Source organism: Desmodus rotundus, chromosome 2 (assembly GCF_022682495.2).
Source record: "Desmodus rotundus isolate HL8 chromosome 2, HLdesRot8A.1, whole genome shotgun sequence".
In the NCBI taxonomy this organism is placed as follows: Eukaryota; Metazoa; Chordata; class Mammalia; order Chiroptera; family Phyllostomidae; genus Desmodus; species Desmodus rotundus.
In genome coordinates, this window is record NC_071388.1 from 147,971,677 (window position 1) to 147,994,916 (window position 23,240).

General features: G+C 43.7%; 2 protein-coding genes across 12 annotated transcripts in view; one reads left to right on the top strand and one right to left on the bottom strand.

Moving 5' to 3' along the window:
• Positions 1-11,223, top strand: part of TANC1 (tetratricopeptide repeat, ankyrin repeat and coiled-coil containing 1) — a 217,733-nt gene extending 206,510 nt beyond the window's left edge. For all 7 annotated transcript variants that reach the window (XM_024579816.4, XM_045187354.3, XM_024579817.4 and 4 more), the window contains 6 exons: positions 60-235; positions 2,796-2,928; positions 4,352-4,443; positions 6,168-6,314; positions 7,351-7,451; positions 8,129-11,223. In XM_024579816.4, coding sequence (XP_024435584.2) covers positions 60-235; positions 2,796-2,928; positions 4,352-4,443; positions 6,168-6,314; positions 7,351-7,451; positions 8,129-9,560 — 2,081 coding nt within the window. In that variant the 3' untranslated portion in view covers positions 9,561-11,223. The remainder of the gene's footprint in view (positions 1-59; positions 236-2,795; positions 2,929-4,351; positions 4,444-6,167; positions 6,315-7,350; positions 7,452-8,128) is intronic.
• Positions 11,224-15,693: 4,470 nt separating this feature from the next.
• WDSUB1 (WD repeat, sterile alpha motif and U-box domain containing 1) overlaps positions 15,694-23,240 on the bottom strand; it is a 57,412-nt gene continuing 49,865 nt past the window's right edge. For all 5 annotated transcript variants that reach the window (XM_024579820.4, XM_045187362.3, XM_024579819.4 and 2 more), the window contains one exon: positions 15,694-15,865. In XM_024579820.4, the coding sequence (XP_024435588.2) occupies positions 15,708-15,865 (158 nt within the window). In that variant the 3' untranslated portion in view covers positions 15,694-15,707. The remainder of the gene's footprint in view (positions 15,866-23,240) is intronic.

Below are 23,240 nucleotides of genomic sequence, written 5' to 3' on the forward strand. Positions count from 1 at the left end.
GGCTTTGTCTGGGCTTTGTCTGGTTGAGTTAACGTTCTCTGATTGGGCTTCTCTTTCAGGTGCCACCCTTTCTTCTCTGGACAAAGAGGGTTTGTCCGCATTAAGCTGGGCTTGTCTGAAAGGTCACAGGACAGTGGTCCAGTTTCTGGTTGAGGAAGGAGCCGAGATAGACCAGATGGACAAGAATGGCCGCACTCCCCTGGACCTGGCGGCCTTCTATGGCGACGCAGAGACGGTAGGTGCCTCGGGTGGTCACACTCATCCGCCCGCCCCGTGTGCAGGGCCGGAGCCACACAGAAACCCAAGACCTGAACCACCCAGAGTGTGTGTGGGGCTGTGTCTGAGTGGGGTCAGGGTGTATGTGTGTGTTGCAGGGTGTTTTTATTTCTCTTTAATTCTGTGACATGCAGTCTATTCCAGAATTGTAGTAAAGACTTTAATAGACTTTTAAAAGCTTAAAACCGCATGACCACAAACTGTGTGCACCATACACATACATGATGTGTGTACACACACAAGCATGTGTACTTTAATTTTCTTACAATCCATATAAATAGAATTCCTTCATAGATCATTTAAAAATCCCATATATGTATGTGTGTGTATATGTGAGAGGTTGCTAATCAAATGATTAGCTGGTTTGTCTTTAAAGCAATACGGCAGCATCTAGGATGCTGTGGGCACTGGCTTCATGTGTCTGACCGACGCCGAAGTCGGCTGAGGTGTGAGGGTAAAGCCTTATGGAGCTAAGCACTGCGAAATGCGTCTCAGGGCAGAGACTGCACCTGTCGGGAGCCACCTCTCTGGTGCCCAGCAGGCCCGGGAGGACGGTTCAGCCCCTCCAGAGCTGTACTTTTGAATATTTACTGTGCCTAACCTTGGGGTTACCTGGAGAGACAGGTATTCTGTCGCTGGAAGCTGCAGACTGTGGAGCACAAGCCGTCATCACCCTGCACATCTGGGCCTCGCCGCTTTTAGGAGGCAGCGATATGAGAGTTAAACGGTCCCCATTTCCTGAACATTGTAAATGGCGTTTAACATCGGTTTTCAACAACAGCTCTTGAACCGAACCTCACATACCTACACTTTTACTTTTCAGCTTATATACCGTACCACATCCTGTAGCCTATCAACATTAGGAAAATGTGAAGGAAGTTAGCATTCTAGTACCTGTTTTAAAATTGTGATAAATAGCACAACGTAAAACGTGCCATCCGAGCCATTTCTCAGTGAAGAGTTCAACACTGGTGTCTGGACTTCCTCATCTTGTAAAACTGAAACTCTTCCTCCATCAAACAACTCTGCCTCATTCCTCCCTTCCCGCGCTCCTGAAACCCCCATTCTGTCTTCCGTGTCTCTGAGTGTGTCTGCCCTCAGTGCCTCGTTAAGTGGAACCACACAGCATTGGTCCTTTTGTGTGTCTGGCTTGCTTCATTCAGCATAATGTCCTCAAGCCTGTGGCGGGACTTCCTTCCTTGGAAAGGCCGAATACGTGGCCCACTGTATACAGTTACTGCGTTGTGTTTACCCACCCATCCACCTATGGGCGTTTACGTTCCCCACCTCCTGGCTCCTGTGAATAGTGCTGCTGTGAGCATAACGGGGTGTGCAAGTATCTCATTGAGACGGGGCAAATTCTTCGCGATCTGCCCATATTCTTTTGGATATGGACCCGGGAGTGGAATTGCTGGATCACATGGTCATTCTGTTTTCAATTTTTCTGAAGGACCTCTATGTCGTGTCCAGAGTGGCTGCACCATTTTCATTCCCAACAACAGAGCACAAGGTCCCCGCTTCTCTGCATTCTCACCGACACATTAGTTTCTGTTTGATAGATCTGTTTTTTAATAATAACAGCCACGCTAACTCTGTCAGGTGACAGCTCACGGTCGTTTTGATTTGTGTTTCCTAATGGTTGGTGACAGTGCGCATCTTTTCACATGCTTATTGGCCGTCTGTGTGTTGTATTTGGCAAAGAACGTCTGTTAGATCCTTTGCCCATTTTTATGTTGGGTTATTTGGGATTTTGTCGTAAAGTTGTGGGTGTTTTCAGTACGTTCTGGGTGTCTGTCCCTGTACTGTCACAGTGAACAGCAGGTGGACCGATAAGGTCGACCCGTTGGATCCACATGAAAATCTCAGGTGGCTGCAGTCGTCTTACTCAGTAAGTGGGGCGGTTTGAGTGGCCAATGGTTTCCCCGCTGTTTTCTGTGACAGCTATTGTATCAGATCACGTCAGCTGTTGGACCAGGGCCCCACCTAGCCATCTTTACAGTCCCAATAGTCAGGTCTCGTTCCTGGCCTTGAAACGAGTTATAATCGGCCCCATCTGATCCCGAGCTGCCCACCTGTCCAGCCGGCTGGGCCCAGGCTGCGCGGGTCTGCGTGTTTCTGCAGCGCCTGTTGCCGTAACCTCCAGCCTGCTGGAGCCGGGGCCCAGTGTGCCTCCCGAGTGACTGGAGATGGAAAGGTGGCCGTGTCTCATCCCTGTGGCCGGGGAGGTGGGATGAGACAGGTATGTGCATTTACCCGTCTGCGACATAGGAGTGTGTGGACACACCACCTCCCTTCCTGGGAGCCTCACTGCTGATATCAAATGCCCTTTAACAGAGCGGGTTTTCGGTATGGATTGCAGCTTCTCCGCTCTGTCGTCTGTCAACTTCATTTCCATTCCAGGATCCTAATGGGCAGAGGCACCGAAGATCAAGAAACGCTCCCACACCAGCGCCCTGTGGGTGGACCAGCGGCAGGCCTCCTGCCCAGAGCCGCTCCTCACGCCTCTCTTCCCACTACAGGTGCTGTACCTGGTTGAGAAGGGCGCCGTGATTGAGCACGTAGACCACAGCGGGATGCGTCCCCTGGACAGAGCCATAGGCTGTCGAAACACATCTGTGGTGATTGCGCTGCTGAGAAAAGGAGCCAAGTTAGGTCAGTAAACACTCAGTTTGGTAGTGAGAGGTGGGTCAGTTTCAGATTTTAGAGCATGTTAGGGACCCTACATATTTGCCTGCTCCCAGGTGAAGAAGTCAGATGTTTGGAGATTTCTTTCTCCTTCCGTGACACTCATTTAGTCGCAGTCACCTAAAATGTTGCAACAGCTCCTACTGTTGTTGTCAGTGTGGGTAGGGAGCAGAGGCTGGCGCTGATGGACAGTCTAGGATTGCGGGATGTTCAGGATGCCCAGGAGCCGCGCCGGGGCAGTTCCCATGGACTCCAGGGGGTGCAGGGGGCGAGTAGGAGGTTCACAGGTGCCTTAGCAACAGCTGAGTCTGAGAGCCGCTGCCCTGGAGTAAGCACAGCCAGGCGGGTGGGGTGATGGCAACCCCAGCACAGGGAAAGGTGTGTGACTCACTGGAGACAAGAAGGGGCTCATTAGACACAGGGTTGGGGTGGAGAGAGCTGAGTGGGGAAAGCCCGTCTGTGTGGGTTGGGACTGACACACCCTTTAGCCCTTGTGGGGGAACAACGAGCAGAACATCACCGTTTTGGTTGAGAGGGCAGAACTCCGGCCACCAGCAGTTCTGGGGAGGGGCCGTGATGAAGATAATGATAGTAGCTGATATTATTAAGCAGTTGACAGTGTCAGGAACTTTTCTACGCAGTGCCATGTTTTAACTTATTTAGTACTCACCTACCCTGTGAGTAGGTGGTGATACAGAGGAGGGAACAGAGGCACAGAGGAGGTACATAGCTTCCATAGGTCGTACAGGGGCCGAGTTCTGTTTGGACCTGAGCAGTTGGACGTCCAAGTCTGTGCTGTTGAGCCTGCACTGCACATATTTAGAAGAGGGATGGAGACGGCCGTGGACTGGAGGAGGTTGGATGTAGACAGGAGCCGGGAGGGCCGAGAGCGGGAGTGATGGGAGGAGGGCAGAAGAGCTGAAGCGGAGGCATTTCAGAATAGATGGAATGGTAGACTGTGCTGTGCAGTGCAGGGTAAGACCCCTTCACTGCCGGCGGCGGTGGGCACAGCAGGACACTAAGGAGCCTACTCGAAGCCTGGTTCAATTGACTTTAGCCCAGATGCCCACCCAGAGGGAGGGCTGGGCCATGGCCGCTCCGCTGCATTAGTTTCCCAGTACTTGTTCACCAGAGCGACACTGTGCTGGTACCGTTACCCCCCTGGGTGCTCGTTCAGCCTCACACAGATTAGAAGGGAAGCCCGCTCCTTGGGGCCGGCTCCCTTGCCCTGGTTGCATTGGGGTCGGAGGTTGGCAGGGCACACAGCGGGGGGTCCTCTGCAGCTGGGCCCCTGCTGCGTGTGGTCCCAGCAGTGGTGTGGCCATGGAAGTGTTGGGCACCATTCCCCCACGGCCGCTGGAGTCCCTCTGATCACATGTTTGTTTTGCAGGAAATGCTGCTTGGGCGATGGCTACTTCCAAACCTGATATTTTGATTATACTTTTACAGAAATTGATGGAGGAAGGAAACATGTTGTACAAAGTAAGTAGTTTTACCCTTTTCTATGATGTGGTAATGGCCTGCGAGCAGCCTCTTAGTTTGGTGTATAGGGGATGTAGCCCCTGCACAGAATCCACGTGGCGCAGCTTTAATAGAAGTTCCGAGAGATGCTGACCTGGCCTCACGCCCAGGCTGTAATATCCTAAACGGCAGAGTCTTCAAGGTAGAAAGCACTCTCGTTGTCTTCAAGGACCATTATTTCTGAGCGAATCCCTGTGGCTGTAACTGACTTAGGGCCTGAGGCCTTGAGGTGAAGGCAGAGTTGCTTCTAATTTAACACATCCCACAGGAGATTCAGCAGTGCGTGGAGTCGTGAGACGCCCGGGAAAGCAACATTCTGGAAACATTTTCAGAAGCAAAGAATCATTAAGTCTCCCGAGCCTTGATTATCTTATTTTAGTATCTATAAGCTTTTAGAATTTGAAACTGTTTCTACAGATGTTTTTACTTAAGACAGTAAGTGATATATAATAGTTACTCAGGAGACTGAATTAAATTTTTTCCATTTTCCCTTAGAAATGGAAATATTAGATCTACACATGAATAAATTTGACTTTAAAGTAAGTTTTCTAAAAGAAGACATCAGTTTCAAGCGAAAGCAAACTTGGACTAGAAAGGTCCCAATAGCAAACATTCTGCGCTCTGCTCTGTGGTCTCTGCCACTCCCAGCTTCGGAGCTGCGGTGCGGAGGCCGCCGGCAGATACACGACAGGCTAGTGCAGCCGCCCCCGGTCCAGCCGTCTGTGCGGACGCAGGCCAGCCGCATTGGCCTGCACGCCGTGCGTTGCCAACCCCGGGCTTAAAAGGTGCTCGGGCCGTTTACAAAGATCAGGATTCTTTCCTTTCTGTGATTAGACAGAATTAAAAGTTTCTAAAAACAAAACCCTAGATTATGCGCATTTTCATCCTTTTTACCATGAGGCTTCTGCACTTGCTATGTTTCCCCTTTTCTTTTGAAATAATAAATAAATAAATAGGCATAGAGCATGACCCAGCAGGGTTCCTGGCTGGGAATCAGTTTGAAATTGAGTTCAGAGTGTGTATTGTGGTGGCTTTGAAGTGGCTGTAATGTGAGTTTCGGTAGCAATTAGGTTAGAAACGCCAGGCCATGTTCCACAGACTGCATCCCCGCTGTGCGCGGCACTGACTGAGCACGTTACATGGATTTCTTTAGCCTTGAAAAGGACGTGCGGTGCTGTTCTGATTTTTAAAGCCCATGCTTTTGTTCCTTTTAAAAGAAAACATTATTATTCTACAGCAAGCTGTAGGTTTATCCACAAGACTCTACCTGCATTATGTTTTCATCTGATTTCTATTGGGCTTAGCATTAAAAGGTCACTATGAGATATAAATGAGATATAAAATGAGAGAGCATTCATGGAAAGGTTTTCAGAACTATATTTAAAAAGATAATCTGATGTGTTAAGACCGATAGTTTCCAGTTCGGCAGTTTACAGCTGCCCCCTGTACGGCCGGCGTCTTGCTTACCCTCGGAGGTGCGCACTGCGGACGGTGAGGCCGAGCGTTTGCGCGGCTCAGTGTTCTGGTCCTGGTTCTGGCTACAGCCCCTCCTCCTCAGGACCCTTCCACTGTGCTCCCGTGGCTTTGGCGGTGGGAGGAGAGTAACTCCAGGATCTTCAGGGTATAGGAGCGTATTCATCTGGGAGCATCTGGTAAAGGATGAATGCCTGGTTTTTGGCTTCTAGAAAGGGAAGATGAAAGAGGCAGCCCAGCGGTACCAGTACGCCTTAAGGAAGTTTCCTCGAGAAGGATTCGGAGAGGACATGAGACCCTTCAATGATCTACGAGTTTCCCTCTATCTCAATCTGTCTCGCTGCCGAAGAAAAACAAATGTGAGCTGAGCCCCCTAATTCCCATCCTTTAGCGATGGAATGTTTTCACAGAGGTGAAGGCCAGCCCTTCCTCAGCCCGAATCTTGGGACCTCCTGTCAGTCGCGTGCACATTTGTGAACCTGGCGCTTCTCTGGGATGACGTTGTTCGATCGCTGTCCCCCTCCACCGCTCCAGATGCTGAGAGGGTGCGCTTGGGGGTCCTTTCCTCTGCTTCAGTGCAGACCGCTCCTGCACCCCTCCCCAGCTGTGTGTGGCCAGCGTTGTCCTGCGTGGCCCATCGCCAGATTTAAAAGGAAAGGATGGGATCAGGCTCAACTTAAATATGTCACCGTCTGCGTGCAGGGGTGTGCGACCTGGGCCCGCGGGCCTCACACGCCCACGTTGGCTGTGAGTGCAACCCAACACAAAATCCGTACTCTACTTAAAGCATTATGAGATTTTTTTTGTGATTACTGTTGTAATGTATTTAATGTGTGGCCCAAGACAATTGTTCTTCTCCCAGTGTGGTGCAGACGCCAAAAGGTTGGACACCCCTGGTAGGGCTTATTATGTTTGCTTAGGAGTTGTGCCAGTAATTGTTAAACTTGTAATAAATACTAGCTGACTCAGTTAATTTGTAACTAATAATCGGCAGATTCGTTTCAGTTCTTCTTTGTTCTAATTTTTTAACTTCATCCTCCCACCACCAAATCTGTGGACCTGCCCACACAGGCTGCCCCCTTCCTGTCAGAGTGGGTGGAGCATCCGTGCGCCCTGGGAGGCCGACCCCGGTGGCGCGCTGGGTCCCCCTTCCGCCACTGTCCTCCTCTCTCCCTTTCACCTACTGTTGCTTGTCTACTGGATTCTTCTCTTAAAAATGTTAATAAGTTTTAACTCTGTCCTAACCATGAAACTGAACAGCAAGACAAACTTACCTTCCTCTCTCTAGTTATGTCCTAATTCTCTGCTGACCTTTAGAGCAAGACTCCTGTTAAAAAGTTGCCTGTAATCGTTTCATTGCTTCTTCTGACTCATGTGTTTAACTGTCGGCACCAGGACTTTGGCATGGCAGAGGAATTTGCATCCAAGGCTCTTGAACTGAAACCAAAGTCCTACGAAGCCTTCTATGCCAGGGCAAGAGCAAAGAGAAATAGCAGGTACTGTCTGGGTGCGGTGAGATGCGTGACGACAGACATCTTGTGCTTCTGTGGTATCGAAGCTGCTGGCTGCCTGTGGGCCTTTCGGACTTGGGCAGTGCTGAGATGCCTCTCATCTCTTAATACTAAATTGGTAGCTTCCAGGAGGCACAGTAGTGGCTGTTATTAGCAGTGGCTCAACATTGATTTTTCTCCTGACATCTGAATGACTGTTCCTCCCCTCCACCCTGGCTGACACTTACTGCCACGTACAGTTCCTAGATTGGTCCATACTGTCAGTGGAACTGCCAACCAGAGACATTAAGTGGAGGTGTGGGGGAAGCAGGGAGGAGGCATATCAGACTTTAGAATTAGAGGTGGGCATGGGGAGAGGGGAGGGTGAGGATAGCTCTGAGAGGATTCTCATACCCACTGATCCGTGCCTGTTCTCAACCCCAGCCCAGGGTCCTTAGAGAGACAGAAGGGCCCTGGAGTCCACTGATCAGGGCTAGAATTCAGCCGTCCCACTGACTGGGCATCTGTAAGCTAGTTAAATGTGCCCTGTCCACCAGAGTTCAGTGTTCAAACCTCACTCACCTACTTTCTCTTTCGTTTTTAGCAAAGCTGTTTTATGAACAGTTACATTTGGAGCATGTGTTCACATGGCTTGTAATTATATCTTCTCTTTTCACGTAAAGGCAGTTTGCGGCAGCTCTGGCTGACTTGCGAGAAGCTGTGAAGCTCTGCCCCACCAACCAGGAAATCAAGAGGCTGCTGGCCCGTGTGGAAGAGGAGTGCAAGCAACTGCAGAGGAGCCAACAGCAAAAACAGCAGTGCCCACCCGCGGCCCCACCCAATGACTCGGATAACGAAGCGGAAGCCCCAGCCGCTGGACTAAGTGACCACTTTCCTCTTGAGGAGGCTGAAGAAGAAGAAACTTCTCCACAGGAAGAATCTATTTCCCTGACTCCCAGGCCCCAGCCATCCTCATCTGTCCCTTCCCCATATATCCGGAACCTTCAGGAAGGGTTGCAGTCCAAAATAAGGCCAGTCTCACCCCAGAACAGGCCGGTAGGCACCAAGCCCCTGCGGGAGCCTGCAGCGCAGCCAGGGCTGATGATGCAGCCCACCCGGCAGGCACAGATAGTGAAGACCAGCCAGCACCTCGGTTCTGGACAGGCTGGCGTGAGAAACAGTAGCACAAAAGTCCAGGTGTCTTCTGCGAATCCTCCCCCGAGTCCCATGCCAGGTAGAATGTCCGCAGCACCTGCTGGCGGCAGGAACCAGCCTTCAGAGGGAACCGGCGCTTTCACTGTGGGGGGATCAGGCCGGTTCGGAGACCGGCTGGGCTCCAGCCACGGCGTCCAGCTGCAGCCCGGCGAGGGCGGCAATGCGTACCCTTTACCGAGCAGGATAAAAACCGCAGAGCGGCTCCTGGCTCACGCCTCCGTGGCCGTGAACGTAGCCCCGCTAAACCAAGGTGGGCCAGTGGGCTGCAGCGACATGCGACACCCAGCCTGCCTCCCCAGCTCAGGCTCTTCTGGTTCTCCGTCTAGCAGCGTGATGATGTCAAGTTCCACCAGTAGTTTGACTTCGAGCAGTAGTTTTTCTGATGGCTTCAAGGGCCAGGGACCAGATGCCCGAATGAAAGACAAGGCCGTTCACCAGGTGCAGAGTGGCACAGCCGAGCACAGACCGCGCAACACTCCGTTCATGGGCATCATGGACAAGACGGCGCGGTTCCAGCAGCAGAGCAACCTTCCAGGCCGCCCCTGGAACTGCCCGGGGCCGGAGGCGCTGCTGACAAGCTCGTCCTCTGCAGCCGGCCTGCAGGCCTCGAACTCTGAGAAGCCCGCTCTCAAGCAAGCAGCGGGGTACAATAGCCAAGGCAAAACCTGTTCTGTCGCGACCCTGGGTGGAACTGTCCACAATGGGGCACAGGTGAAAGAGCTAGAAGAAAGGAAGGGCCAAGTTCCAGCCCACTGTCCGGACAACAGGATAACCAAGACTGTTTCTCATCTGTACCAGGAAAGCGTCTCTAAGCAGCAGCCTCACATCAGTAATGAAGGCCACCGGAGCCACCTTCCTTCGGCCAAACCAAAGCGATCATTCATAGAGTCAAATGTGTAGGCCGAGAGAGACCCGCTGCTGGAATTTGAAACAGTGTGTTGGCTCTTGGTGATAATTAAATTTTTTTTATGAGAAAAATTACTTTTTAGCCATATTCTTTTTCCTTGGAGGTGGATCAGATACCATTGATTTATTTTAAATGTGGGATAAAATTTCTTTGATAAATATCAGAAGTCACCATAGTAATGATGCTAACCAGAATTGAAAACTACAGTTAGTTATGTCTACTAAGTTAAAAATTTAGGACAACCAAGAAGACATTAACTAATGCTTTTCTCTTATGAAATTTGGTTTTTATCAGTTTTCTCCTAGCCTTTGCTATGTGGTAAAATCATAATATTTCTTAGAGAACATTAAATGTCTAGTGATAGGATCAGCTCATGACTAAATAGCCCGATGATAATAGTCAGGAAAAGATGGAATTTTCAAGTTAGAGTTCCATTGAGTCAAATCCCAATTTACATATATAGATAAAATTAAGACCCAAGTGATTTCCAGCTGAGTATGTGACTATAAATGTTGCATTGCTGACTTTTTAAAGCAAAATACAAGAATATCCAGGTATTGTTCCCTTCATAGCAATTCCTCGAAGAGGATTAAGCACTTATCTCCATGTTACGATTCTCATTAAACATTTTATAGCACGTTTTGGAACTACATTCCTTCTCTATCACAGTGTGTTTCAGTGTTTGGAAGCAGCATAGGCCATTTGGAATCACGACTGGCGGTCAAGCTGGAACTGGGCTCTACTACCGAGAATGTCGTGTTCTTGGGGACACGCAAGTTAGCTCTCAGCTGGGTCACAAACTGCTTTTACCAGTGACCGCAGTCCTGGACCAAGCCTCCGTGGTCCTTTAAGGGTGGTGTTTAATTTGGGTACTTAAGGTCTGGTTCATTGGTGGTTTTATTACACAGTCACTACTTTATAGTCACATGTTGTACATATTAAACAGGCAAGTTGTACGCAGACTTGTAAATAGAACTGTTTCAAGTACTTAATCTTTAAAAAGAAGTCATATATTTGCATGTTCTTTGTACACTTCATCCATACTGGGTCCTGCACTGGACAGTGTATTAGGGCGCGTTGGCAGTGCACCAGTAACGGCACTTTACTCCATTTATATGAACACCTTTGAGGTGCTACTTAAGTCCAAACTGATGTATTATTCATTTGTAAAGATAAGGTACAGGAATGAACCTTGGCTTAAAGGTATTTTTATATGAAAATGGTGTGCTATTGAAGGATGTTAAAATGCTAGTTTGAGAGAGGAGGGAATCTATTTGTTTTACATGTTGGGATGTGAAATTTATTTTCTAGAATTGGGGAGAAGGAGTTCTATATTTACAGAATGTTTTAAAGATGAATCGTTGTAATGAAGTTCCTGTGAGCATCACTGTAGTTTTGTACGAATAGAATCTTCTGGTGTTATTCTTTGACATTTGTTCTTGATGTGTTTTGTACAGCTTTGTCATTTTTTTAATAGGCTTTTCTTGAGTTCTGCTATAACTACTATGGCTTATTTATTGTTTATTTTCTTTAATATTTGTGAGTCTTACTCTTGTTATGTAGTTTTGTTTTTGCACAACTACTGTACTTTTCCACATGGAATAAAGACTATTAATAGAATGTGTTTTGCATTAAATGACACCATGGATAAGTGGAGGAGATTCTGATGACAGCTACCTGCTTTGCTTAATCCCGGACGGTCTTGTTACTCTAAAGAAAATAGTGAAGAGCCTATTTTTATAGTAATACTATGAAATGCATATATAATTTCATTTAGTAATAATTTTAAAACAAGGGTGACAGCTTCTAGAAATGTCAAAATATTCAAGGGTCAAAATTAGTCCTTTTGCCTGAAATAGGGAAGAAGGCACAAAGAAGAGCATTCTATAATTGTATCTGTTCCAGAAATCATGGTGTATGTTTTTACTGGCAATAAGGTATCTTTGGGACTCTAACTTTCAAACATTTTGGCAACACAGCGATCACTATTAGTGTGAAAGTTTGTTCTCAGCACATTTGTATCATTTCTCGGTTGGAAGTGTGTATTTGTGTGTGTACCCACATCTTTCAGTTTCAGAGTTGCAGGAGTGAGGGAGCACTGAGTGAACTGTGCTGCACTGTGGGAAGATCCCGGCTGGAGTCCAAGCCTTCGTGTTCCCCGTGCCGCTGCAGGCTACCGTCCGGTTGCTGCTATTACTAGCAAGGCTAAGTGTAGAGTTTTAAGTCCTTTAAAGGTATACATTTAAACTAAAGGTTAAAAATAAACTGGGTGGGAAGAAAAAGTGTTATTTGCCAATAGATAATTCTTGTTGGATGACTTTTCCTGTGAAGCTGCTAGTGTAACTACTAGTAGAATTTGTTACATATTACATTATGATTTTGATATAGTCTCAGTAAAGATATTTGCTTCAGTCATGCCAGAGAGAAGTCAAGTCTCCTTGGGAAGCTACTGGTCAGTCCTGAGGACGGGCATCAGGCAGGTGAGTGCTGCTCCCGCGTAGGCCTGAGGGAGGGTGGAGAGTGCAGCGGAGCGATCGTGTGCTTTCCGTGGGTGGTTCTGCATTTGGCGTGTTTAGGTCTGTCTCTGCTTGTGTGTTTATGGGGACAGTGAGTTGTTTGGCTTTGGCTTATTTGTAAGTACTTCACTTTGGTAAATTATTGGCATCTTAGTTTCCAGCCAGTTTGTTCAACAACAAACTCTACTGGGGAAATGTAGAAAAGAAAATGACCTCTATCATTTAAAAACAACCAGCCTTTTTTTTATATAAATGATTTTGTTTTTCCTTAAATGACTTTGATGATGTTTAGTAACTTCTATGTAAAAACCAGATAGCCTCCTTTGGAAGATAAGTCTGTTATTTTACGAAAACAAAAGATATTTGGTCCAGTGTTGGACCCTAACAATTAAAAAAATTCTGTTAAAATTATGTTAGCATTCTTTCTGTAAAGAATACAATGGACAAACACCTTCTAGAATATGTCCCCAACCTGTTTTTTGTCCTCTAAAAATGTGAGAAGCATGTGCAATATGAAGAAACTCTCCTACAATCATAGTTGTGAATCCCAGCTGGGATACAGACCGAAACTCGGCAGCACAAGACGAGGGTGGCAAACTGTACAGAGCAGCAGCTGCAAAGACAAGGCATCTGGGATTTCTGTGGGAGCTAGGTGTTGCGTCCTGTGGGCCTACAGCTTATTAACTGTAAGTTCATAAAATTTAGGAAAAGACTAAGTATATAAGGTAGTTACATTGCATTTCTGTTTTATTTCAAGTTTATTTCAAGGTTTTCAAGTTTCTGAACAATTCCAACAGGGGCTTGGGGGCAAACATCCAGCTCTAGGTCCCTGCTTGCCATCGCAGTTCAGTTCCAACAAGCTTTCCCACTGATGGCTTCCACTCTGGCAAACAGGGACGTAAAGGCAATACAACCACCAGTTCCTGAACTCGGAAGTTTTCTTCTAAGTGAACACATATCAGGGCGCTGTATTAAATGTCAGTGTATTGAATAAAAATGTGTAGTCATGACTTCCAGTCAAGATGGAGGCATAGGTAGATACACTTTGCTTCCTCACATAACCGCAAAAGAATTACAACTAAATCTCAACGCCCAGAACTGTCAGAAAATCAAAGTGTATGGAAGTCTGACAACCAAGGATTTAAAGAAGCCACATTCATCCAGACAGGTAGGAGGGGCTGACACAGGTGAGGAGACACCGTGTGGTGCGGAGAGGTGCTGGTGGTGGAACGGGCATGGGCGGTCCCATATCCACGTGTGGTGGATAAACATTGGGAGGAGTACCTTTGGAGCGAAGGGATCCTAGCCCAGGGTTCGAGTGCCTGGAAGATAAATCCCCGTAACTTCTGGCTGTAAAAACCAGTGGGGGTTGGGGTGGCAGAATAATTTGCCAGATTTTCAGTAAACTCTGCTTAAAGGTCCTGCACAGGTGTAGACTGTACACAAACTTGCCTGTTCTGGGATTCAGCACCAGGGCAACAGCTGGAAGGGAACCAGTCACATAGGGAGAGTGGCTGGAAACGTGCCAGGCAAATCTCCGGAAGCCAGGCAGCGGCACTGTCCCCTCTCCAAGCCCTCCCTTCACACAAGCCACAAAGTGATGAAGTGGGTTGCCCCACCCTGGTCATTCCCTAAGGCTCTGCCCCACAGAGTTAACAGGTGCCTTTTACAGGCAGTGAAAGCAGCTCTACCTGACACACAGAAACAAACACAGGGAGGCTGCCGAATTGGGGCGAACGTGGCCCCAATGAAAGAACAGAACAAAACCTCAGTAAAAGGACAAAACAAAATGGAGATATATCAGATGCAGAGCTCAAAAGGCTGGCGAGGAGGTGCTCACAGAACTCACTGAGCACAGCATGAACATAAAGAAATGAAGGTTGTACTACGTGAAAGAAAAGTCCACGGAGGACCAGCAGTGAAGGGGACTCAAATCAATGATTTGCAACATAAGGAAGAAATAAACATTCAACTACAACAATAAGAAAAAACAATTAAAAAAAACACGATAGTATAAGATGACTCTGGGACATCTTCAAAGTGCCACCGTCAGAATTATAGGGATGCCAGAAGGAGAAGAGGAAGAGTAAGAAATTGAAAACTTAACTGAAAAAATAATGAAAGAAAATGTCTCTAATTTGGTGAAGGAAATAGACAACAAGTCCAAGAAACACTAGAATACCCAACAAGTTGGACCCAAAGAGGATCACACCAAGACACATCATAATTAAAATGCCAAAGGTTAAAGATAGAGAGGGGATCTTGAAAGCAAGAGAAAAGCAGAGTTACCTACAAAGGAGTCCCTGTAAGACTGTCAGCTGATTGCTCCAATCGTACAGGCAAGAAGGGGCTGGAAAGAAGTATTCGAAGTGATGAAAGGCAAGGACCTACAACCAAAATTACTATCATTTTGTAATTTTAAAATTACAACCCAGCAAAACTATCATTTAGAATGGAAGGGCAGATAAAGTGCTTCCCAGACTAAAGGTAAAGCTAAAGGAGTTCATCACCACCAAGCCATTACTACATGAAATGTTAAAGGGACTCATTTAAGAAAAAAAAAAATCAAAACTATGAATTAAAAAGGCAACAAATTCACAACTATTAACAACCAAAGCTAAAAAAAACCCCAAAGCTAAGTAAACAACTAGAGCAGGAACAGAATCATGGGTATGGAGATCACATGGAGGGTTATCAGCTGGGAGGGGGAGAGGAGAATGGAGGAAAAGATACAGGGAATAAGAAGCATAAATGGTAGGTACAAAATAGAGGTATAGGAAATGGAGAAGCCGAAGAACTTATATGCATGACCCATGGAAATGAACTAAGAGGAGGGACTGCTGGAGGGAAGGGGCTACCGGGAGGAGGGGAGCAAAGGGGGAAAATTGGGACAATCCTAATAGCATAATCAATAAAATATACTTAAAAATGTATACTTAAAAATATACTTAAAAATGTCCCCCTAGCTTAGTCTAGTTTAGACTATTATGTAAAAACTTCAAGAATTCTATATGCTAAAAAAAAAGGCTAATTTGCCACTTTATATATTTTAGCAAATTTAATTCAATATATTCATGATAATTTATTCCATCTTGTACAATGGAGAAAAATAATCATTACCACTTTGAAAATTCAGAATCCAACAAAATTGGTCATTAAACATGAAAGTTATTTTCTCTATTCATAAACAAATCTACAATTATTTTGCTACAAATTCTCTTTAGATGGATTCCAAAGAATTATCAAATGAATGGCTATTAACTAGGATTTCAATATCTGTTACAGATTAGTCCGATGTTTGCTTGTAATGTAATATGACCTATATCTAAGAAGAATAAAAGTGGCCATTGCAATTTAAAATCAAAGTAAAACATTGTTTCTCTAAAAGTTAAGATTTGTTTCATTAGTACAAAAAGGCTTTTATACTAAAAATAGAAAAGAGGTTAGATATGTTATTTAGTCCCATATGTTTTAAAGAATGAAAATAGATACTAAATAGTTTTTATAGGTAACTAAATTGAAGATTACCTTTGTCCTCCTGTTGTGCTTTTCGTATCTTATTAGTGTTTACTCTTAAATCATTCAAATGAGATCACTGATACAATGTACATAATATAAACAGTTTTATTTTTTATGCATCTCTAGCCATCGATCGATGGCCATTTTCAGAGTCCTGTTTGGTATAAGTACCGCTGAAGAAAGAACAAGGTTCGTCATGGGACTTGTGCGCTTCTTCTTGCTTATCCAATTTTCCATTGCTTCCTTTTCATATGAATAGCCATCTAAACAAAAAAAAACACAGACACAAATGATTTGCAATGTAGAAAAGGAAGTTAGGATTACCAAAATGAGATGGGTATGAAAACTCCATTGCTAAGATCTTTATTGTGATTTAAGTGGTATTGTTGTCTTGTACCACTACTGCCCAAGTATTTCTGCCCAGTACCCTAATGCATCAATACTGCACACATTACCTGAAACAGAGTCAACATTCTGCTGGTTCCTTTGAGCACTACAACTGAAAAAGAACCCTGTCAAAAGATGCAGATGCAGCAGAAAGAAAGGAAGGAAGGAAAAGAGCCAGGGGGGTGGCACTGAAGGTGCATTAGAACGGACACCTAGAGATTGTACCACTCGGCCCGCTAAGGACTTGACAGCCAAGATATCTGTGATGGAAAATGAACAAGATCCACTGGCTAAAATTTCTAATGCCAGGTTCTTGCACAATTCTTTGCCTCTGCACACAGAAAGACTGGAGTTTTTGCTTCACTGTGCCTTTTTCTACTGGTCGCTCTTTTAAACTGGAAGTGTTAGTTCCCAGCACATGTGCACACTAACCTGTTTGCTTTAATCCACAGTGCATACACCTGTTTCAGACTAACGACGCGAGTGTGTTAGTGACTGAAGACATCCACAAGAGTTGTCTAGTTGCAAGACGGTGTTTGCAAATCACTTGAAAAAATTTCCATTTGATAACTTTGCCAACTTGACATACAGTTTGGTTCATTTGCTTCCCTTTTTATCCTCCCAACTTTTACAGATTGGTTTGGTTTTCAAGATTTATTTTAACTGTACATTTAAGTGATTTCTAAGGAAAAACTATAAAACAAGGTGCATTCAGAGTCTATTTTCTCTCTGTCTAACCCACTTTCCCTCCATTCCCTTACAGGTAACCATGTATATTAATTTTTGTTTAGTTTATCCTTTTGTTTCTTTTTGAAAATATAAGCAAATGTATGTGTACACACACAGTACATGTGTGTTCTTACATAAAAGCTCACATGCTGTACCCTATTTTGTACCTGGCTGGTTTTTTACTTCACTGTACCTTGCCTTTTATTTCTCCCCACAGCACTCCAGTGTGTGGATGTGCCGGCGGACAGCTGGGCCGGTTCGAATCGCTGCCTTTCACAGATAGTGCTGCAGGGAACAGTCTTACCACTTTGGGGCAAATTCCGGAAGTAGAGCTGCTGCCCCAGAGAGTACGTGTGTATCATTCTGTCCCACATGCCTGTCCTGCCATAGAAATTCTACCGTTTTTGTCATTCCTACCAACAGTGGTGATGAGAATCCTTTTACCCAGAGCCTCACCAAGAGAACATGGTGTCAAATTGGATTTTTACTAGTCTCTCGTGAACAATGGTGTGTTCTATCAGGTGGTTTTGATTTATTTATTGTGAGGGAAATAGAACATTTTTCATATGTTTAAGAACCATTTGCTTTTCCTTTTTATATGAACTGCTGTTTTCAGCCTGTTTTTCTATTAGGTTGCTCTTTTAATTTAGAAAGATTTATTTTTTTAATTGAGGTACAGTTGACATAAAACATTAGTTTCAGGTGTTCAACCTAATGATTCGATATATATTGCAAAACGATCACTATACAGGCTCAGTAACCATCCATCACCACACATAGTTACAAATTTTTCCTTTCCCCCGTGATGGCAACTTTTAAGATCTACTGCCTCAGCAACTTTCTAACATACAGTACTAACTTTAGTCACCATGCCGTATATCACACTCCCAGGGCTGGTTTTATAACTGGAACTTTGTACCTTTTGATTATCTTCATCTACTCCTTCACCCACTCCCACCTCCACCCCGGCGGCCACCAATCTGTGCTTTGAGTTTGGTGTTTTGTTTTAAATTCCATACATGAGTGAGATTGCACTCACGAATACATAGTATTCGTCTTGGACTTGCTTCGCTGTGCACAACGCCCTGAAGGTCCATCCATGATAACAAATGTCAGGATTTCCCTTTTTTTAATGGTGGGCTAATGTTCCATTGGTACACACACACACACACACACCCCTTTTCCTTATTCATCCACTGATGGGCACTTAGGCTGTTTACATGTCTCAGTTATTGTAAATAATGCTACAACGAATGTAGAGGGCGCAAATGCCTTTTCAAATTAGTGGTTTTGCTTCCTTCAGATAAATGCCCAGAAATAGTTGCTGAATCACAGGTAATTCTATTTTTAATTTTTTGAGAAAACTCCCATACTGTTTTCCATAGTGGTTGCACCAGTTTACATTTTCACCAACCGTGTACAAGGACTCTCTTTTCTGCACAACCTCACCAACACTACTGTTCCTTCTGATAATAGCTATTTCTGGCAGGTGTGAGGTGGTATCTCATTGTGGTTTAGATTTACGTTCCCTGATTAGTCATGTTGAGCACCTTTGTATGCACCTGTTGACCATCTGTATGTCGTCTTTGGAAAAGCGTCTATTCAGATCCTCTGCCCATTTTTTTAAAATCAGATTGTTTGGGTTTGTTTTCGTTTTGCTATTGATTGGTATAAGTTCTTTATATATTGGATTGGCCAAAAAGTCTGTTATCTTTTTTCCATAAAATAAAAGACACATTTTTCAGTTTCACCAATAACTTTATTGATTTGGATATTTTGAGTATGTCGGCTATCTCCCACTATTGGCTTCTAGTGGGTAGAGGCCAGGGGTGCTGCTAAACATCTTCCAATGCATAAGACAGTGCACAGCAAAGAATTATTTGGCCAAAAGTCAATAGTACCAAGAAACTTGGCAAACCACTTTTGATAACGTTTGATCAGTTATAGCATAGCACCTTCTCCACACACTGCACAAATCATTTTTGTGTTTCAGTTGTGTTTTTGCCTTTCTTGAAATAATAAAGCATAATATGCCAAAAGTGTTGCATATTTTCCTTCATCTTCAATATTAAAGTGGCTGCACTAACATTCAACAATTTTGATAAGATTTTTTGAAATGCATGCTGATAGGGCAGCTGTCACAATACAGTCTAATAAAACTGTTTCAAACGAAGGTGAAGACAACTAAGCACTAGCAGAGCCATAATATGAAAAAGAAACCTAAATGAACTTTTTGGCCAACCAAATATTTTGGATATTAACCCTTATCAGGAATATGAGGTCTGTCCAGAAGGTGTCCAGCAATGTACTATGAAAAATAGGCACATTGTTGAAGAATATGCAAGATACAAGAAATGTTGTACATAGGACAGTGATGCCGCAGTCCCCTTCGAAGCAGGCACCTTAGAAACTCACACAGTTCTCCCAATTGCCATCAGCTGCCCTGTTGTGTTTTCCTGAATCTCAGCAACAGTCTGAAATCTCTTCCCTTTCAAAGGTGATTTGAGTTTTGGGAAAACTAGAAGTCACAGAGCACCAAATCTGTAACACATGAGCAAGCACTCTGTTGTGATGCAGCTGCCAGTCACCAGTTGCCCACAGCTGCAGCCTTCTGAATCATCCAAATATTTTCCACGGGAGAATGTTCAAGTTTAACACAAAATTTGATGCAGATTTGTTGGCTCTTCTCGGTCATTTTGAATGTGACAGCCACACAGTCCACGTGCTCACTCAACAGCATCTACTGGCCCCACTGACCAGCACAGTGAAGTCGTCATTGTTCGTGCATGCACATCCCAGTCCACTCTCCTTGGCTGCCAGGTTACATTGATATTGCACAAACCATTCTTGTTATATTAACAGTGGCTGGACTTTTTCCAGACAGACCCTGTATATAATTTGCAAATGCTGTATTTTCTTCCATTTGGTAGGTTGCCTTTTCATTTTATTGTTGGTTTCCTTTGCTGTACAGCATCTTTTTAGTTTTATTTTGTCTCACTTATTTTTTTGTTGCTGCTTTGGAAAAGTCACCACCAAGACCAATGTCAAGAAGATTACCACTTTTGTTTTCTTCTAATTTTATGGTTTCATTCAGGTCTTATAGTGAAGTCCTTAACCCATTTGAGTTGATTTTTGTGTATGATTTAAGACAGTGGTCCAATTTCAGCCTTTTGCATGAAAGGCTGTCTTGTTTTCCCTGCACCATTTACTGAAAAGATTGTCCTTTTCCTATTGTATATTCCTGGTTCTTTTTATTGTAAATTGATTGGTTTTTATATGTGTGGTTTTATCTATGGGCTGTCAATTCAGTTCTGTTGGTGTGTCTTACGCCAATACCATACTGTTTTGATTACTATAGCTTTGTAATATAGTTGGAGAGCAGGAGTTGTGATACCTTCAGGTCTGTTCTTCTTTTTCAGGATTACTTCAAAGATTACATCAGCTCTTTAGGGTCTTCTGTAGTTCCCAAACTGTAGGATTATTTGTTCTACTTCTGTGGAAAATACCATTGGAATTTTGATAGTGATTGCACTTAGTCTGTATATTGCTTTGGGCAGTACTGACATTTTAACAATATTAATTCTTATCCATGGCCAGTATGGACACTTTAATAATATCTTATCCATGAACACCAAAAATCTTTCCATTTATTTGTATCTTCTTTAGTAAATGTCTCAGTTTTCAGTATACAGGTCTTTCACCTCCTTGGTTAAATTAATTCTTAGGTACTTTATGCATTTAAGTGTGATTGTAAATGGGATTGCTTTCTTAAAATTATTTTTGGTAGCTTATAACTAGTGTGCAGAAATGCAACTAATTTTTGTACAGTGATTTTTGTATTCTGCAACATTGCTGAATTCTTTGATTAGTTCTAAGTTTTTTGGTGAAGTTCATATATACATATATAAAATTCTACATATTTCTTATACATATGTATAAACTATGTATAAACTATATATTATATATTTTTTATATAAACATAAAATGTCATGACATCTACAAATAGAGACAGTTTTACTTCTTCCTTTCCAATCTGGATGCCATTTCTTTCTCTTTCCTCTCCCTCCCTCCCTTCTGAATCCTCACCCGAGGACATGTTCATTGATTTTAGAGGCAGGGAGGGAGGGAGGAACATTGATTAGTTTCCTCCCGCAAATGCCCTAACCAGGAATTGACCTTGCAACCTTTTTGGTGCACAGGACGACACTCAATCAACTTAGCCACCTGGCCAGGGCCGTTTCTTTTTCTTATCTAAGAGCTCTGGCTGGGACTTCCAACACTATGTTGAATAAAAGTGGAAAGAGTGATCTTTATTCACTCTTGTTCCTGATGGTTGTCTTGTTCCTGATCTACAGGAAAAGCTTCCCAGCTTTCACCACTGATTATGATGTTAGCTGTAAGTTTGTCATATATGGTCTTTAGTATGTCGAGGTATATTCCCTCTCATATCCACTTTGTTGAGAGTTTTCATCATAAATGGATGTTGAAATTGGTCAAATGTTTTTTCAACATCTATTAATTATGTAATTATGTAATTTTTGTCCTTCATTTTGTTAAGGTGATGTATCACATTGATTTATGTATGTTGAGCCATCCTTGCATCCCTGGAATAAATCCTGCTTGATCATGGTGTATGATCCTTGTAAAGCTTTGAATCTGGTTTGCAAATATTTTGAGAATTTTTTATGTTCACAGGAATATTGACCTATAGTTTTCTTTTTCAGTAGTGTCCTTGTCTGCTTTTGTTACCTGGGTAATGCTTGCAATATGAAATGAGTTTGGATAAGTTTCCTCCTTTTCTGTTTTATGAAAGAGTTGGAGAAGGATTAGTATTAATTCTTCTTTAAAGAATTTAATTTGTTTCTTATATCTATGAAATACTAACACTCCATCTACTTTTCACCTTTTTCATTTGGATTTTGAGTCCAGGTTAGAAAGTGTCCCTATTTTGAGATTATCAACGAATTTACTCCATTTTCTTCTGGACATTGTACAGTATCACTTTTATATCTCTGACCTCTGACCCATTTGGAATTTATATACAGTACAGCAGATGACACCAATTTTATCCTTTTTCATATGGCTGTTTAGTAATCAGAATACCACTTGTTTAAGTTATTTTAAAATTATTTTTCCACTGATCTAAAATGCCATTTTTATCATTAAATTTCCAAAGGCACTTGGGTCACTTCCTGAATTTTTAACAACTGTTTTCCATCGGTCTGTCTCCATCTCCCAGTTGCACACCGTGTTACTGACAGAAGCTTTGTAACGCGCTCTCACATCTGGCAGGGCGACTGACGCTCCTCTTGCTGTTGTTTCTGCCTTTCTGGGCTATTTGTTGTGTGTTCTTTCCAACGGACCTAATAATCATCTTCTGATTCTCTAGGGAGAAACCTAACAGTCTTCCTATCTATCATCACTATGCTTTACATTTGTTCCAAGTATACCTTACAGGGATTATTTAATAAGTTTTGTGTCTGGTAAATTTTGCATATTTATGTGTAGGGGTTTGCTTTTGTTATTGTAAAGTAAGTCCTCCATTATACTTTTTAATTGCTTTGTGTTTACACATATGATGGCTATTTACTCCTCTGATTTAAGTTGCTAAATGCTGATTAGTCCTATTATGCTATTGTCTCTCAGCTCCAGACCCATACCTGACGCTGAGGGGGATACTGGGCCAAGATACTACAAACCACGTTTCAGTTTTGCCAGCTGGTTCCTTCTTAGGTCCTGCAGTAGAATTCTCTGAAGGGAGACATAACCAGGGGGAAGGCCCCTCTGAGTGTTGTGCCTGGCCGTGGCCCTCCATCTGGCAAGAATACTTGGTTACATACACTCTTCAGGTTTATTTGCTTGCTTCTTTGTCAGTATTGCCCAAATTTGTCTAACCCTTTCCCCTTTACAGAAACTAGCACCAGCTGGGTAACTCCCCATCTTAGAGGCCTGGTTCTGAGATCCAGGTGAGGCTCTGATGAATTCAGCTTCTTCCCTTTGTTCTCCGGATCCTATGGATGGTAGGTGCTTTCTGCAGATATTGTTACTGCCTTTTGCTTTTGTTTAAGATGTAATTCACATACCATACAATTGACCACTCTGTGTGCAATTCAGAGTTGTGCAACCCTCACCACTGTCTAATTTCAGGACGTTTTTATCACTCCATAAAGAAACCCTGTACCCATTAGCAGTCACTTCTTCCCACCTTTGGCAACCACTAATGTATTGTCTTTGTGGATTGGCCTATTCTGGACATTTCCTATAAACAGAATGGTACAGTATGTGGTCTTTGATGTCTGGCTTCTTTCACTGAGCATAATGTTTCTAAGGTTCATCCATGTAACATCTGTAAGTATTTGTTCCTTTTTGTGGCTCATTAATATTCCACTGAATGGATACACCGAATTTTACTTATCTATTCATCCAGTGGTGGGATATTAGGATATTCCCACATTTTGGCTATTACCAGTAAGGCTCCTATGAACATTCATGTACCATCTGTTAGAGCAACACACATTTTCT